General features: G+C 45.3%; 1 protein-coding gene across 1 annotated transcript in view; it reads left to right on the plus strand.

Moving 5' to 3' along the window:
- Positions 1–13,883, plus strand: part of LOC128948763 (CUB and sushi domain-containing protein 2-like) — a gene marked incomplete at its 3' end in the record, with an annotated part of 56,266 nt that overhangs the window by 2,449 nt on the left and 39,934 nt on the right. Inside the window, exons 3-4 of the mRNA XM_054293527.1 lie at positions 5,725–5,802; positions 12,725–12,812. Of these exons, the coding sequence (XP_054149502.1) occupies positions 5,725–5,802; positions 12,725–12,812 (166 nt within the window). The remainder of the gene's footprint in view (positions 1–5,724; positions 5,803–12,724; positions 12,813–13,883) is intronic.

A 13,883-nucleotide genomic window follows, 5' to 3' on the forward strand; every position in this document is an offset into this window, starting at 1 on the left:
CAAGCACAGCAGCTGAAATGCATTTTTCATCAGGAGAGCTGAATCAGGATCAGCCAGGAGAAGCAAGGGGAGGCTTTAGGGTGGCTCTAATTTGCTGTCTGTTTTCCAAAGACGTGTCTGTACATCATTTATGAACCCCCTGGGTCCTCTGGGACGGGGTCTGGCTTTGCTGATAATCTATAAGAAAACAATTTCCCTTCCAGCTTGTTTAAATTGATCCCGAGTTTTGCAGAACACCTTCCCTGTCTGTTCCCCCTCTGCTCTCCCTAATCCGTGCCCTCATTTGGAAATCACTTTAGGAATGTAAAAGCAAGGTTAGATGCAATCAGGCTGTGGAGAGGGTTTTTGTTTTTGTTTTTGTTGTTGAACACAGCAAATTCATTTTGTTCCCTTCCTGGGAGAGTTAAATATTTCCCTTTTCCCTTTCATTAAGGTGAATCTTGATTTTTGCAAATGTTTTTTCCCCATTCCCCATGTAAGGAAGTCAAAGGGACTGGGAGAAATGTGTGCAGAGAATTATTCTTAAAAATTATTTTTTATTTTCCTCCCCATCCTGTCTCCTCAAAAAGGTGGAAGAAAATAATCTACAAGTTTTTAATCAGGTGAGGTGGCAGCACCTCAGTGTCCCCCCCATCAGAGGAGCTGGGTGGGAATTTATAAAATCAGAAGGTTTTGGGAAAGCTGCAAAGGCTGGAATTGGAGAGATGGGAATGCTGCCCTGGCTGCTGCCCCTCTCTGCACATGTTTTATGGCAGAACTTGGCTCCCTAATTGCTCTGGAGCTGATTGGTACCAACACATAATTGCAGCTTTTATCGATCTCCCCGCCCCGGCCGCTTCCCTTCCCCGCAGGAGGAAGATAAATGGGATGAGCTCCAGCCCTGCACAGGACAGAGCTGCCTCCTTCAGGGAGGGGCTGGGGAGCTCCCTGCTGCTCGCCAGAGACACCTAAATGGCTTGGTGAGGGAGTCATGGAGTCTTGGAATGGTTTGGAATGGGTTTAAATCCCACCCAGTTCCACCCCTGCCGTGGGCAGCGACCTCCCAATGTCCCAGGGTGCTCCCAGCCCCATCCATGGCTTTGGTCTACAGATCTGTCCATGGGTAGATCTGTGGTTCTACCCATGGATGGATCAGTTTGGCTTGAGTTTGGACAGATCTTCGTCCCTCTTTGTCCTGGATCTCCCACTGCTCATCTTGGATCTTCCATTTCTCATCTTGGATCTTCTACTCATTATCCTGGATCTTCCCCTCTTCATCCTTATCTCTCACTGCTCATCTTGGATCTTCTACTCTTTATCCTGGATCTCCCACTGCTTGTCTTGGATTTTCTATTTCTCATCTTGGATGTTCTACTCTTTATCTTGAATCTCCCACTCCTCATTTTAGATCTTCCCCTCCTTGTTTTTGATCTTCCCCTAATTTTCAATCTTCCCCTTTTCATGTTGGATCTTCCATTCCTCACCTTGGATCTTCTATTTCATTTCTTGGATGTCCTACTGCTTATCTTGGATCTTCCCCTCTTCATCCTGATCTTCCATTCCTCATCTTGGATCTTCCACTCTTTATCCTGATCTTCCATTCATCATCCTGATCTTCCATTTCTCATTTTGCATCTTCTCCTTTTCATCTTGGATCTTTCCCCTCCTCATCTTGGATCTTCCATTTCCCATCTTGGATCTCCCCCTCCTCACCCTGGATCACACCCTTGGGTTCCAGAGGGATTTTTGCCTCCTTCCATGTGACCTGTGGAGTCTCCAGTGCAATTCTGGATAATCCCAGTGCTTGTGCAGGCTCTGATTCCCAAAATCCATTGCTCAGGCTGCCAGAAGAGGGATTTTTCCAAAGAGTTTCATTTGAGGGGGTTTCTCTTCACCTCCAAGAACCCCTGTGAGCATCCTGCTGCTGAACCATCCCAGCAGGAGGGAGAGATCCAGGCAGGATTTGGATTTAACAGCAATTCCCCCAACAAGGAGAGCAGAGCTTCATGGAATAGTTTTTTTTTTTCCTGTTGCTGTTGCTGAAACACTGTTTTCCAAATTAAAAATAAATAAATGTCTGCTTAAATCCTCATTTAGAGCAACATGAAGTGGTTTGAAAGGAACAGCCCGGCCTGCCTGCCATGCTGGCAGAGCTTTGTAATGTCATCTCTCAAATCTGACAGGATGCTGAGTATTCCATTAGATCTGTTGGATGTGTGTGAGCAGCAAAAGCCTCCAGAAAACAGGAGTTTCTGTTCATCCAATTATCCTGACACAGTCCTTTGTAGTACTGCTCCACATTCCAATTTACAAACAAAGTAGATTTTCAAATACAGGATTTTTGAGGGCAGGGAGTGGGAGAATTGTTCTTATTTGTTTAATTTTTTTTTAAAAAGCACGAAACAAGTGGTGCTTTGCTGTGCCTGGTTCTGATCTAAATGGAGTCATTTGTAAAGTCTGACTTCCATCATTAGGGCTCCGAAATGAAGGATGAGGAGGAGAGGATGCAGTGATCCCTCTTTATCAATTTATCTTCACCAATTTATCTTTATCAATTCTCCTGGAAAGGGACACGGTGCAATTAGGGGAGGAGATGTTTCCTGGGGATGCAGCTCAGGCTCTGAATTTTGGGATTGCTGCTCAGTGTTGAGTGTCTTGTTGCCATTGCTGAGGGGTTTGGGAGCCAGGTTTTCCATCAGGAACAGGGTTGGAGGGGGATGTTTGTTGGATGGGATCTGGCAGGGATGGCTCTGGGAGAACCTTGGTTAGAAATGTGTCCCTGAAAAATTTCCAAGCCTGGCTGTATCCTAATTTTGAATTCCCCCATGCCAGAGAATCCTGGAGTGGTTTGGGTTGGAAGAGACCTTAAAATTCCTCTGATTGCACCCTCTGGCACCTTCTCCTGGATTTGGGATGTTCAGCACTGGGGAAATCCCTGCAGGTTGCTGTGTCCTCATGGAGGAGTTCCCCAGGATTTCTCATCCCATCCATGGTGCCGCCATCAGCTCTGGTGGGCTTCACCAAAGCTTGGGAAGCTTTTCTTGGCCTCTAAATTCCCTTTGTGGGGCACAAATCATCCGAGCTGAGCTTTTGTTTGTGTGGAGAGTTGGGAACATTCCCTGGGGGCAGGATGTGGAGAATACCAAAATATGGATTATTTTGTAAAGCTGCTCGTACCCCCAAGCACAGCCACAGAGCAGAGACTTGGAGGCTGCAGGGTCCCAACCCACATCCTTGGAAAATTCAAACCAAAATCCAAATTCAGCCTTGGAAACTTGGAATTGCCTGGATTTTATTGCGTGGGAGGGAATTTTGGGGTATCCCTGTGTTGGCTTGGAAAAAGCTGGAAAATCACTACAGGAATGTCTGTCACTATTTTATCTGAAGCAGAAATAGATTTTTACCCCAAAAATGGGAGTTTTAGCAGCCCCAATCCTTTTTTTTTTTTTTTTTTTTGATCCATTGATATCACATTTATTAAAAACCTTGAGATCAGGCTGGAAATCTCCTGTGATTCCCATCCACGTGGGACCTTTGGGGCATCCCAAACCCTGCTGCTTTTTCTTCCTCCTGCTGCACTTGCAGGTGGATTTGGAGCAAAAAGAAACAAAGAGTTCGATTTGCTTTGACAGCAGCCTGCTGTTAATTAGTTTTCCCTTCTTAAATTAATAAAAAAAGACAGCTGCCCTGAACAGATTGAAGCTGCTGAGGAAGACAGGAGCAGCAGCAGCAGCTGTTCCTCATGAATATTTTCCAGCTAAAAATTTTTTTGAAGTTCTTGCTGCTTTATTTAAAGAGAAAGCCAAAAGCTGTGAGGAAATGATGAGTGAAAAGCTGCACCCAAAGCAGCACCTCAGGTGAGCTTCAAGGAGCCTCCTCCTGTCTGAGCCTCCTGCAGCAGCTGTTCCAAACAGGTTCTTTTTAAGCCCAAAAAAAACCTCAGCACGATTAAAAAACCCCTCTTTAGTTACATGGGTAATTCTTCTTGACAGCTTTGTCTTAGGAATGTGCTAATTTAGGGATGAAAGCCTGACAAGATGAAGAACACGAGGAAGAAGGGTTTGAAGTGGGTTTCTCCAAGGATAAGGGCTGGCTCGTCAGGAAAGGGCTCCCAGAAAATGATTTGGACGCTGAGTAATCCCAATTCCTGTTGGGTTTTCCCAAATCCTCACAGTGAAGGCTCTTTTATCCCAAATCCTGCAGTGGGGGCTCTTTTATCCCAGTTTCTCACAGTGAGGGCTGGGTTACCCCAATTCCTGTTGGGTTATCCCAATTCCTGCAGTGGAGGCTGTTTTATCCCAATTCCTGCAGTGAGGGCTGAGTTATCCCAATTCCTGTTGGAATTATCCCAGTTTCTGTTGGAATATCCCAGTTCCTGATGGGTTATCCCAATTCCTGCAGTGAGGGCTGGGTTATCCCAATTCCTGTTGGAATTATCCCAGTTCCTGTTGGGTTATCCCAAATCCCGCAGTGGAGACTTTTTAATCCCAATTCCTGCAGTGAGGGCTGGGTTATTCCCATTCCTGTTGGGTTATCCCAGTTCCTGTTGGAATTATCCCAGTTCTTGTTAGGTTATCCCAGTTCCTGCAGGAAGGGCTGGGTTATCCCAGTTCCTGTTGGAATTATCCCAATTCCTCTTGGAATTACCCCAGTTCCTGTTGGGTTATCCCTATTCCTGCAGTGAGTGTTGAGTTATCCCAATTCCTGATGGAATTATCCCAATTCCTATTGGGTTATCCCAAATCCTGCAATGAAGGCTGGGTTTTCCCAATTCCTGTGGGAATTACCCCAATTCCTATTGCGTTACCCCCAATTCCTGTTGGAATTACCCCAATTCCTATTGGGTTATCCCAATTCCTATTGGAATTACCCCAATTCCTGTTGGAATTACCCCAATTCCTGTTGGGTTATCCCAATTCCTGCTCTTTTATCCCAGCTCCTCACAGCAGAGGCTGTTTTATCCCAACTCCTGCCTCTGGAAGCTGCAATAATCCCAAATCCAGGTGTTTGTGCTGCTCCCAGATGGTTCTGCCAGGTGGGGTTTCTGTCAAACCCTGGGGGTGGAGGAAGCAGCCGCCAAATCCAGAGCAGGAAAACAAATTGCTGCTCCCTGGTGTGAGAAAAAGGATGGGGCCCTTGGAGATGGATGAATTCTTGTTCCCTTTCCTGGTCTTTCCCCTCTTCTGGTGGAATTTTGGATCAGGGAGGGAATGGTCGCACTTGGGGAGGAGTCCCCCAGGTGTGGGGCTCCAAGATAATATTTCCCTTAGCCAATAATGGTGTTTAATTTTATTTTCCTGCTGTTTGTTCACACCAGCTCTGCAGTTTTTAGGTTCTGAGTGCTCCCCTGGAATGGCTCTGCTGTGTAATGGGTTCATGGGATAAATTCCAGAAAAATTGGGGGAAACCAGCTCAGCATTTTCCTCTCAGCATCCTGAAGCTCCTCAGAGCTTCCCTTTTGCTTGTCTCCCATTTTTAGTGGGTTACAGAGGGGTTGGACCCCATTTTTATTTTGAAATTAAACCTCTCCAAAGCCCTAACATGGAAAACAAATCCCTCTCCAAACCCCTAACATGGAAAAACAAACCCCTGCTGGTTTTGAGCAGTCAGGACAAGCTGATCCCAAAGGGAAGGATGCAGGATGTGGGTGATTCACATTTTTATTTTTAAAATAAAAACTTGACAATCCCTGAAGCTCAGCTCAACCTTTCCCTCTTTTTTTTCCTTTGTTTCCCACCCCTACAGTCAAGAAGCAGATGGAGCTCAAGTCCAGAGGGGTGAAACTCATGCCCAGCAAGGACAACAACCAGAAGACATCAGTGTGTAAGTTTTTCTGGCTCTTCCTCACTGTCTTTTTTGATAACAATCTCCTGGAACATTTCATTGGACTTTCCAGTAATCTCTAAAACTTCGCCACTCTGAAAAGTTTGGGTGCTTTTCCCTCTTCCCTCTGCATTTCTGCATCACTTCCCTCCTCCCAGTGCTCTGGTCACAAGCATTTACTAACTCCTGGAAGGGCGCAAGGCTTGGATTTTCTGCGTTTGGTGGATTCTGTGCTCCAGGGTTGTGGTTTTAGGCTCTTTTTAGTGGGAAAAACTAAGAAATTTGGGGTTGGGATCGGTGCTATTGCTGTAAATAAGGAGCAGGGATAAGGAGCAACATTAAAAACAAAATATTAGAAAATTTACAGAGGCAGTCACATCGTCTTCCTTTTTCTATTTGAGTTTTATTTCATTTTCCCTGCAGAAAAATCATAATTCTGGGTTTGCAGTGCTGATTTTTCAGGTTGCAGTGCTGATTTTTCAGGTTGTAGTGCTGATTTTTCAAGTGTAGTGCTTGGTGTGTCAGGAGCAGAACATTGGGGTCACTGCTGTGCCTCCCTCAGGCAGGTGGGAAATATTTCAGTTTCCCATCAGGTTCTTCCCAAATCAGGAGCAAAACCTGTGGTTTTTGTCCCTGAATCTTGGGCTCTTTCTAAAATGAAACAGGAGGGATCTGCCTGGGAGTTAATATTTTATGTGGATTCAAATGGGAGCAGGATGGAGCATTTTTCCAAATGGATTTTAGGGGAGAAGCTGGAATTACTCATTTTGTTGCACAGCCCATTACCCTCATCAGAGAGGAGCATTTGCACAGCTCAGCTGGGTGGATTTGTCATACAAAATTCAGAAAAATGCATGGACTAGAGCAGAATTGGTGGATTTTGCATACAAAATTCAGAAAAATGCAGGGACTGGATCAGAATTGGTGGATTTTACATAAAAAATTCAGAAAATTGCATGGACTGGAGCAGAACTGGTGGATCTTGCATACAAAATTCAGAAAAATGCATGGACTGGATCAGAATCGTGGCTCTGGAAGGAGAGTTTCCCTCCCAGCTCCCAGGAGAATTTTTAGGCTCTGTTTTTTTGGGAGCAAAGCCCAAAAAGGTAAAAAACAACCCAAAATCTCCAGAGCAGAAAACACTTGGGGTGTGTTCAGGGGAAAATAATTCAATTTTAAAGGGAATTATCCTTTAAAATGGAGTCCTGGCTGGGTGATACATTCCTTGCCAGGAAGAATTTATTGGAATAAACGTCCCAGTGCCCTTTACTGAGTTGGAAAATTCCCCTGGCTGGGTGTGGAGACACAGGGGAATTTGGAGTGGGGGGATTTTTGCCCTGGATTTTGGGGAATTTTGGGCAAAGGAGTGAAATCATTGATTTAATGAAGCATTGTGGTGTTAACAATACACAAAATTCCCATTTCTCCTTCCTGGGAATGGCCTTTGGAGCAGTTTTACTCATTTTTAATGCACTGAGTTGAAGAGGACACAGCAGCTGCATTCCCTTTCCTGCAGATCCTGCACTTCTGAGGAGGAAAAATAGGAATTCATTCCCTTTGCCTGGTTTATCCCATCCCAAGGGGCTCAGAGCTGCCAGATGGGAGCTCAGATCTTGAGGGCAGCTCAGGCTGGAAGTTGTTGAGCTGGAATAATGGAGATGGGGATGGCGGCCCCATTCCATGGTCCTTGTCACCCTCCAGCTCCTTCTCCATGCCCTGCTCTCCATCAGCTCTGGATTTTTCTTATTTTGTCCTTATTTTGGAGCCTTCTGCTCCCACAGGGAATTCCCAGCTGCAGAAGTGCTGATTCCCTAGGAGATGGCACCAGGAAAATCAGGTTTTTATTTTATTTTTATTTTTATTTTTTGCAGTCCTCATCTGTTCTGCTCCCTGCTGGATTTGCAGGGTTGGCTGAGCCCCTCTGTGCTCCCAAAACTCCGCGAGCTGAGTTTGCATCACAGATAATTCCAAAGAAATTTCCTATTCCAGAGCAATTTCCAGTTGCTCTGGCTCAAATACCAGAAATTCAGGAATTTTTGTGTCTCTTGGTATCACTTAAAGCTCTGCCACAAAATCCTAAAGGCTGGAAAAGATCAAATCCAGCCTTCAAGTCCCTGTTTTATTTTTGATTATTCCTACCAGCAATATTTTATTTTCAAGTGCTGTTTGCTAAAACTTGGCCTAAAATCCTCCCTGGAAGGATCCACTCTTAAATCCTGCAGGTTTTTGGGTTTGGGATTGCCTGGTCAGATTAAACCTGGTGTGTTTTGTGTGAAAATGTAGTGATGTAACAGCTGCTTGTGTTATTGCAGGGAAAAAATCCATAAAAATTCAATATTCTGTGGGGAAGTGCTTCTTGGGCTCAGTTATAGTGGATTGTGTTTGTTTTAAATCATAATTAAGTGCCTTGTACTGCTCACCATCAGTGAAATTATTTGGAAATCTTGCTTTAATCACTTCTGGAGGGGAGATAATACTGAGAGACAAATAAATTAGGTAGAAGAAATAGTTTGAGATTTTAAGCCATGTTTTGGAGGTTGTTTCTGGCACTGAAAGCAGAGTGTAAGTGTGGATATTCCAGTTCCCACAGTGGGGGAATTGTGGTGGTTTGGGTTTAAAAAACAGCATCCAAGTGGGTTGTGTGGTGTTTGGGTGAGGCCCACCTGGAGAGGCCCTGGGTGAAGGACTGGAAGTTCTGTGCATGTTTAGCTTGGTCAAAATCCTCTTTGCAAAGTCATTTTTGGGGTGGGTTGAGCAGTTTCTAGGTCTCAAGTGTATAGGAATTTCTGGATTTTGGGGAGGTGTCTGTGGGACAAGGAGCATTCTGAGGCCTTGTGGGTGAAGGACTGGAAGGACTTGGGTGAAGGACTGCAACTTCTGTGTGTGTGCAGCTGGGTCAAAATCTCCTTTGCAAAGTTATTTTTTGGGGTGGATTGAGCATTTTTTAGGTCTTAGCCAAGTCTGTGGGAATTTCTGGATTTTGGGGAGGTGTCTGTGGGACAAGGAGCCACCTGGGGCCTTGTGGATGAAGGACTGGAAATTCTGTGTGTGTCCAGCTCGGTCAAAATCTCCTTTGCAAAGTCATTTTTGGGGTGGGTTGAGCAGTTTTTAGGTCTCAAGTGTGTAGGAATTTCTGGATTTTGGGGAGGTGTCTGTGGGACACAGGAACCACCTGGATCTTGGGTGGGACAGCCTGGAGATGCTCTGGGAATTCTGCACTTTTGGGAGTGCTTGTGAAGCTTCATCTTCTGAGCTGTTCTGGAACATTCCCAGCTGGGAAATAAGCTGGGGTTTGGAGCTCTCATGGTAGAACACTCCCAGCTGGGAAATTGGGGTTTGGAGCTGTCCTGGTGGAACATTCCCAGCTGGGATTGGATTTTCCCAGTGTCAGGACCTGGCTGTGACCTTTTCACTCTTGGTGTTGTTAAATTTGGGGGCATTCAGTGTCTGGGTTGGTGTCACTGAGGTTCTGGAATCACTTCATCCTTGGTTTTTTGGGTGCTGAAGGAACTTTGGGGGTTGGAAATGCAGCAGGACCTCGTTGGGGTGAGCCCTGCACCCCTAAATCAGCTCCAAGCTCTCAGGTCTGGTTTTTGGGATCTTTCCCAGAAGTTTGCATGGAATTACCCTGGTGTGACCACTCAGATTAACCCTTTAAACCATCTAATTCCTGCTGGAGTCTTTCCCATCATCTCCTTTCACTGAATTCCTCATGCTGAGAAATGCTGGGGCTTTGTCAAATTGTTTATTTTTTAGGTGCTGCTTTTATTTTGTAGTTCTGAAATTCAGTGAGAAATTGTCCCTTGGGAATCTGTCAGTGAAGTTTTTTTTATTATGAGAAATAAAATTAAAGAGGATTTTAACAGTGGCAAACTGAACAATCAGAACTGGCTGTCACTGAATTCATGAGGAGGGAGAAATTGAAAAAAATCAGGAGGATGAGGGGATGGAAAACCAATCCCATGGTTGGGGGAGAGAATTCCTGAGTTTCTAATGCAGACATTGAGCAGTTCATCACAATTTTTTTCTAGTAATCTTGAGGGGTTTATTTGGGAATGGCCCAGCCCAGGTGAAACTTTGGGAAGGTGAACACAGCAAATTCTCAGCATGACAAATCCATTTTGTAACCTTCGGGCTCCTCTATTTGTGTGTGTGTGTGCTCAAAACAAAAGCTAGAGAACAAAAATTTCTGTAAATTAGCATCTCATTCATCTCCTCCTTTTCTTTCACTTTCTTTAAAAGAGAAATTCCCCAACTCCCAGGATATGGAGATATCTTCCCTCAGCTTTATCTTCCCTGTTCTCTGCTTTATCTGTTCGTGTTTTTAGGTGTTAGTGAATCTCCACTAATGAGACATGAGCTGGGTTTGGGCCTCAGCATTGGGGGTGACAAACTCTCCTCTGGGGCCTTGGTTTTTCTGGGGATCTGGGATTGTTTCTCTTTGTTTTCCTGGGGTCTGGGATTGTTTCTTCCCAAAATTTTGAATTCCAGGCTCCATTTTTATCTGATATGGGAAATAATCACTGGGAGTGGCAGCAGTGCCCACTCTGGGGGTACAAAAGGGGTGATCTGAGGGGGATTTGACCATGGGAGGAGGAATTTGCTGTGGGAATTGGATTTTTCCTTTGAGGAAGAGTTCCCAGGTGGTTAATTCCAAATATTGGGTGGTCTTGGCTTTGTGTGTGTGGTTGTTACAGGTGTGTGTGTGGTCAGGGAGGTTTTTACAGAGGAAAATCAAGAATTTGAGCACTGTCTTTCACTCCTACACGGCTTTGGGACATAAAACTCTCATTGGGTCCCTCATCCTGAGGTGAATTTTCCTTTTTTTGGAGCTGCTTGTGCACAGGCATCACCTCTGGGTGCAGGGAAGGAACCCAAGGATGGTGGTGGCACCTGGGGACTCCGTTCAGCCAAACTTTTCCTGTCAGAAGCTGGGAGTAGAATCCATGCGCTCTCCCTTCCTTCACTGAATTCATTCCTGATTCCTGATTTGGAATCCTCTGGGCTGGTGAAAAGTGGCAAAGCAAAGTTTGGAGTTATAGAAAATGTAGGGATGTCAAATTCTGCTTGGTTGCTGCTGACTGAGCTTACCAAGGGTTATTGTGGTGGTGTTCACAGGGATCCCAAGATGAGGGAAGAGATGAGAATCTTGACTCCATGTTTCAGGAGGCTGATTTATTATTTTATGATATATATTTATTAAAAGAAAATGATGTATTAAAACTATACTAAAGAATAGAAGAAAATATTTCATCAGAAGGAAGGGAAGGAAATTTCAAGGAAAGGAAATAAAATCTTGTGACTGCTCACAGCCTTGACACAGGTGGCTGTCACTGGTCATCAAATAAAACCAATTTCACATGCTGAGTAAACAGTTCTCCAAATCACATTCCAAAGCAGCAAAACATGGAGAAGCTGAAGCTTCCCAGCTTCTCAGGAGAAAAGATCCTAACGAAAGGATTTTTCATAAAATATGTTTGTGGCAGGTTATGGACATGGAAAATGGGAAAATAATACCTCACATGTTGTTTTCCATGAATCCATGGCTCTGTGCCCTCCCACACAGACAGGTGAGCACCAAAGCATCCTGTGGGGACAATCCCAGCCCCATCTCTGCTCCAGCACGGTGGGAAGGGAGGAAAAATGGGCCTTAAAAAGGAAATTCCTATAAAGAACATAAAGGGCATCAGAAGAGTGTTAGTGCTGAGGAGAAGCTGGAATATTTTTGGGATCAGCAAAATTGGGAAGCATCCTCCTTGTAGGAACAGCTGTAGCTGGGGATGATGCACCAGGGGTTAATTCCAAATATTGGATGGTCCTGGCTTTGTGTGTGTCCAGTGTGGGTGGATTCTCCCCATGGATTCTCCCATTCCCCCTGCAGGGCTCCAGCTGCTGAGCCATGAGAAAGGGGCTGGTGTCACCTCAGTGTCACCCTCCTCCTTTGGGGCACCATGCTTGGAATAAAATTGGGATTTTCTTCCCTGTAATCCAGTGCTGGGCAGAGGTGGAACGGAAATTGGGGTTCTTTCAGTGGTTCAGCATGTGGAATGTGGAATTTTGGGGCTGTGCTTCCCCAGGAGCGTCATCCTGTGCGATGAGCCATCAGGGAATGGAGTTTTTTTGGCTGAGAAACATGCTGTAGGTTTGGATGAGAAGAAAACCAAATCCCATCGAGCTCCTGTGGCAAAATCCCCCTTTTGTCCTTTATTGCTGTGCTGGAATTCAGCCTGGAAATCAGGATTGTGCCAGGGCTGAGGGACCCCCAGGTTCCCCTACCCTGAACCCTCCTTTGTGCCGTGAGAGGGCTGGAAATGGGGAGGGTGGAGCTGGGAGCTTTCTGCAGTGCTGGCCACCACCCCATGGATTTCATGTTTGTTGGCATCCAGGTTGCTCCATAAATTTTTCTCCATGTTCCAACTAAATGACTTGGCTTTCAAACCCTCGACTTGCATCCCCCTCTCCTTTCTCCCTCTCGTTCTGTGCTTGGTTTTTCCCTCCTGGGATCACTCCCTGCCTTTCCATGGAGTTGTTTTCTTTCCCTGGCACACTGGGCTGGGTTTTTGAGGGCTCTGAGGTCACCTTGGAGGGTGGCAGGTGGGGCTTTAATCATAACAAACAGGCTCTGTGATTGGTGTCATTTAGCAGAATGGAAAAAAATACCCAAAAATCAACTTATCCAGAGGTATTTCTGTAGTGGAATGGAGGGGAAACTGTGTCCCTAGCTGGCATTTCCTAGAAAACACTCAGGTGTGTAAACTGAGCAGGATATTTGTTTCCAAAGCTGTTGTTTTTGTGGAATAAAACATTGAGGTTTCTGAGCTTCCAGTTGCCATTTTTCTCGCCACATCCACCAAGCCAGCTGCTGAAAGAATTGTTCCTTTTGCTATTCTGTGTCTGTATGTGCTGTTTTTTTGCTTTGTAGTAACTCAGGTTGGTGTGTCCCAGGGACATAATTTGTGTCCAGACCCTGGGATTCCCGAGAGAGGTAAAAGGATAGGCAACGATTTTAGGTAAGAATATTTTCTGTGTGTTCTGTGCATGAGCTCCTGGGTGTGCTCCTGGTGTGGGGGGGCTCTGTTTGCTTTGTCCCCCTCCCAAAATCCTGCCCAGTTTTGGGGAACACGTGTGTAAAACCCTTCCTGTGTGTGCTGTTCCACAAAGATGTCTTGGAGTGTTTTTATCCTTTCCCAATCCAGGTTTTGTGCTGTCATCCCTCCCCTGGAAAAACTGAAACGGCCAAAAGAAAGAAATCACTTTTCAAATTAGCTCAAACCCCAGCATGGCCCTGCCCTTAGAGAATTTGAGGTGGCTGAGGTTCCTTGTCACTGAGCCTGTGTGGTGCCAGCTAATTGGGGCTTAGGAAGTTTAAACCAGAGCTGTTGTTCCTTTCCAGTTCCCAGTTTTGCTTTGCAGGGATGCCCCAGCTGTTGGTGGCCATGGGGAATCAATATTTCATCTGATTCTGCTGCCCAGGGCTGTTTTGCTCATGAAAAGTGTCTCTCAATCAAATCCCAGACTGTCAAATCCTCCTCAAGTCCAAGCAGAGGAAAGGGAATCCCAACAGTCCCTAAATTCCATGGGATGAATTCCCAGCTGCTGATGGTGTTACTCCAGTGAACAAAGTTCAGAATCCAAACCACCGAACAAAGAGCAGAACTCTCAGCAGTTGATAAAGATTTTTATTTCATTTTATGAGAATTCTGAATGTGTCCTCTCTCAGAGCTGTGGGTGAAATTCCCACTGAAATGTCACTAAAATTTGGGATTCCAGGAGCTGTTTTGCTCATGGAAAGTGCCTCTCAATCAAATCCCAGTCTGTCAAATTCTCCTCAAACCCAGCAAAGGAGAGAGGGCAGAAGAAAGGGAATCCCATAAAGTCCCTAAATTCCACGGGATGAATTCCCAGCTGCTGATTGTGTTACCCCAGTGAACAAAGCTCAGAATCCAAACCACAGAACAAAGAGCAGAACTCTCAGCAGTTGATAAAGAATTTTATTTCACTTTATGAGAATGTCCGCTGAGCACGTCCTCTCCCAGGATGAAATTCCCACTGAAATGTCACTAAAATTTGGGATTTGGGCA

Source organism: Melozone crissalis, unplaced genomic scaffold (assembly GCF_028551555.1).
Source record: "Melozone crissalis strain CALT ecotype California unplaced genomic scaffold, PUWL_Pcris_2 ptg000156l_1, whole genome shotgun sequence".
Classification (NCBI taxonomy): domain Eukaryota; kingdom Metazoa; phylum Chordata; class Aves; order Passeriformes; family Passerellidae; genus Melozone; species Melozone crissalis.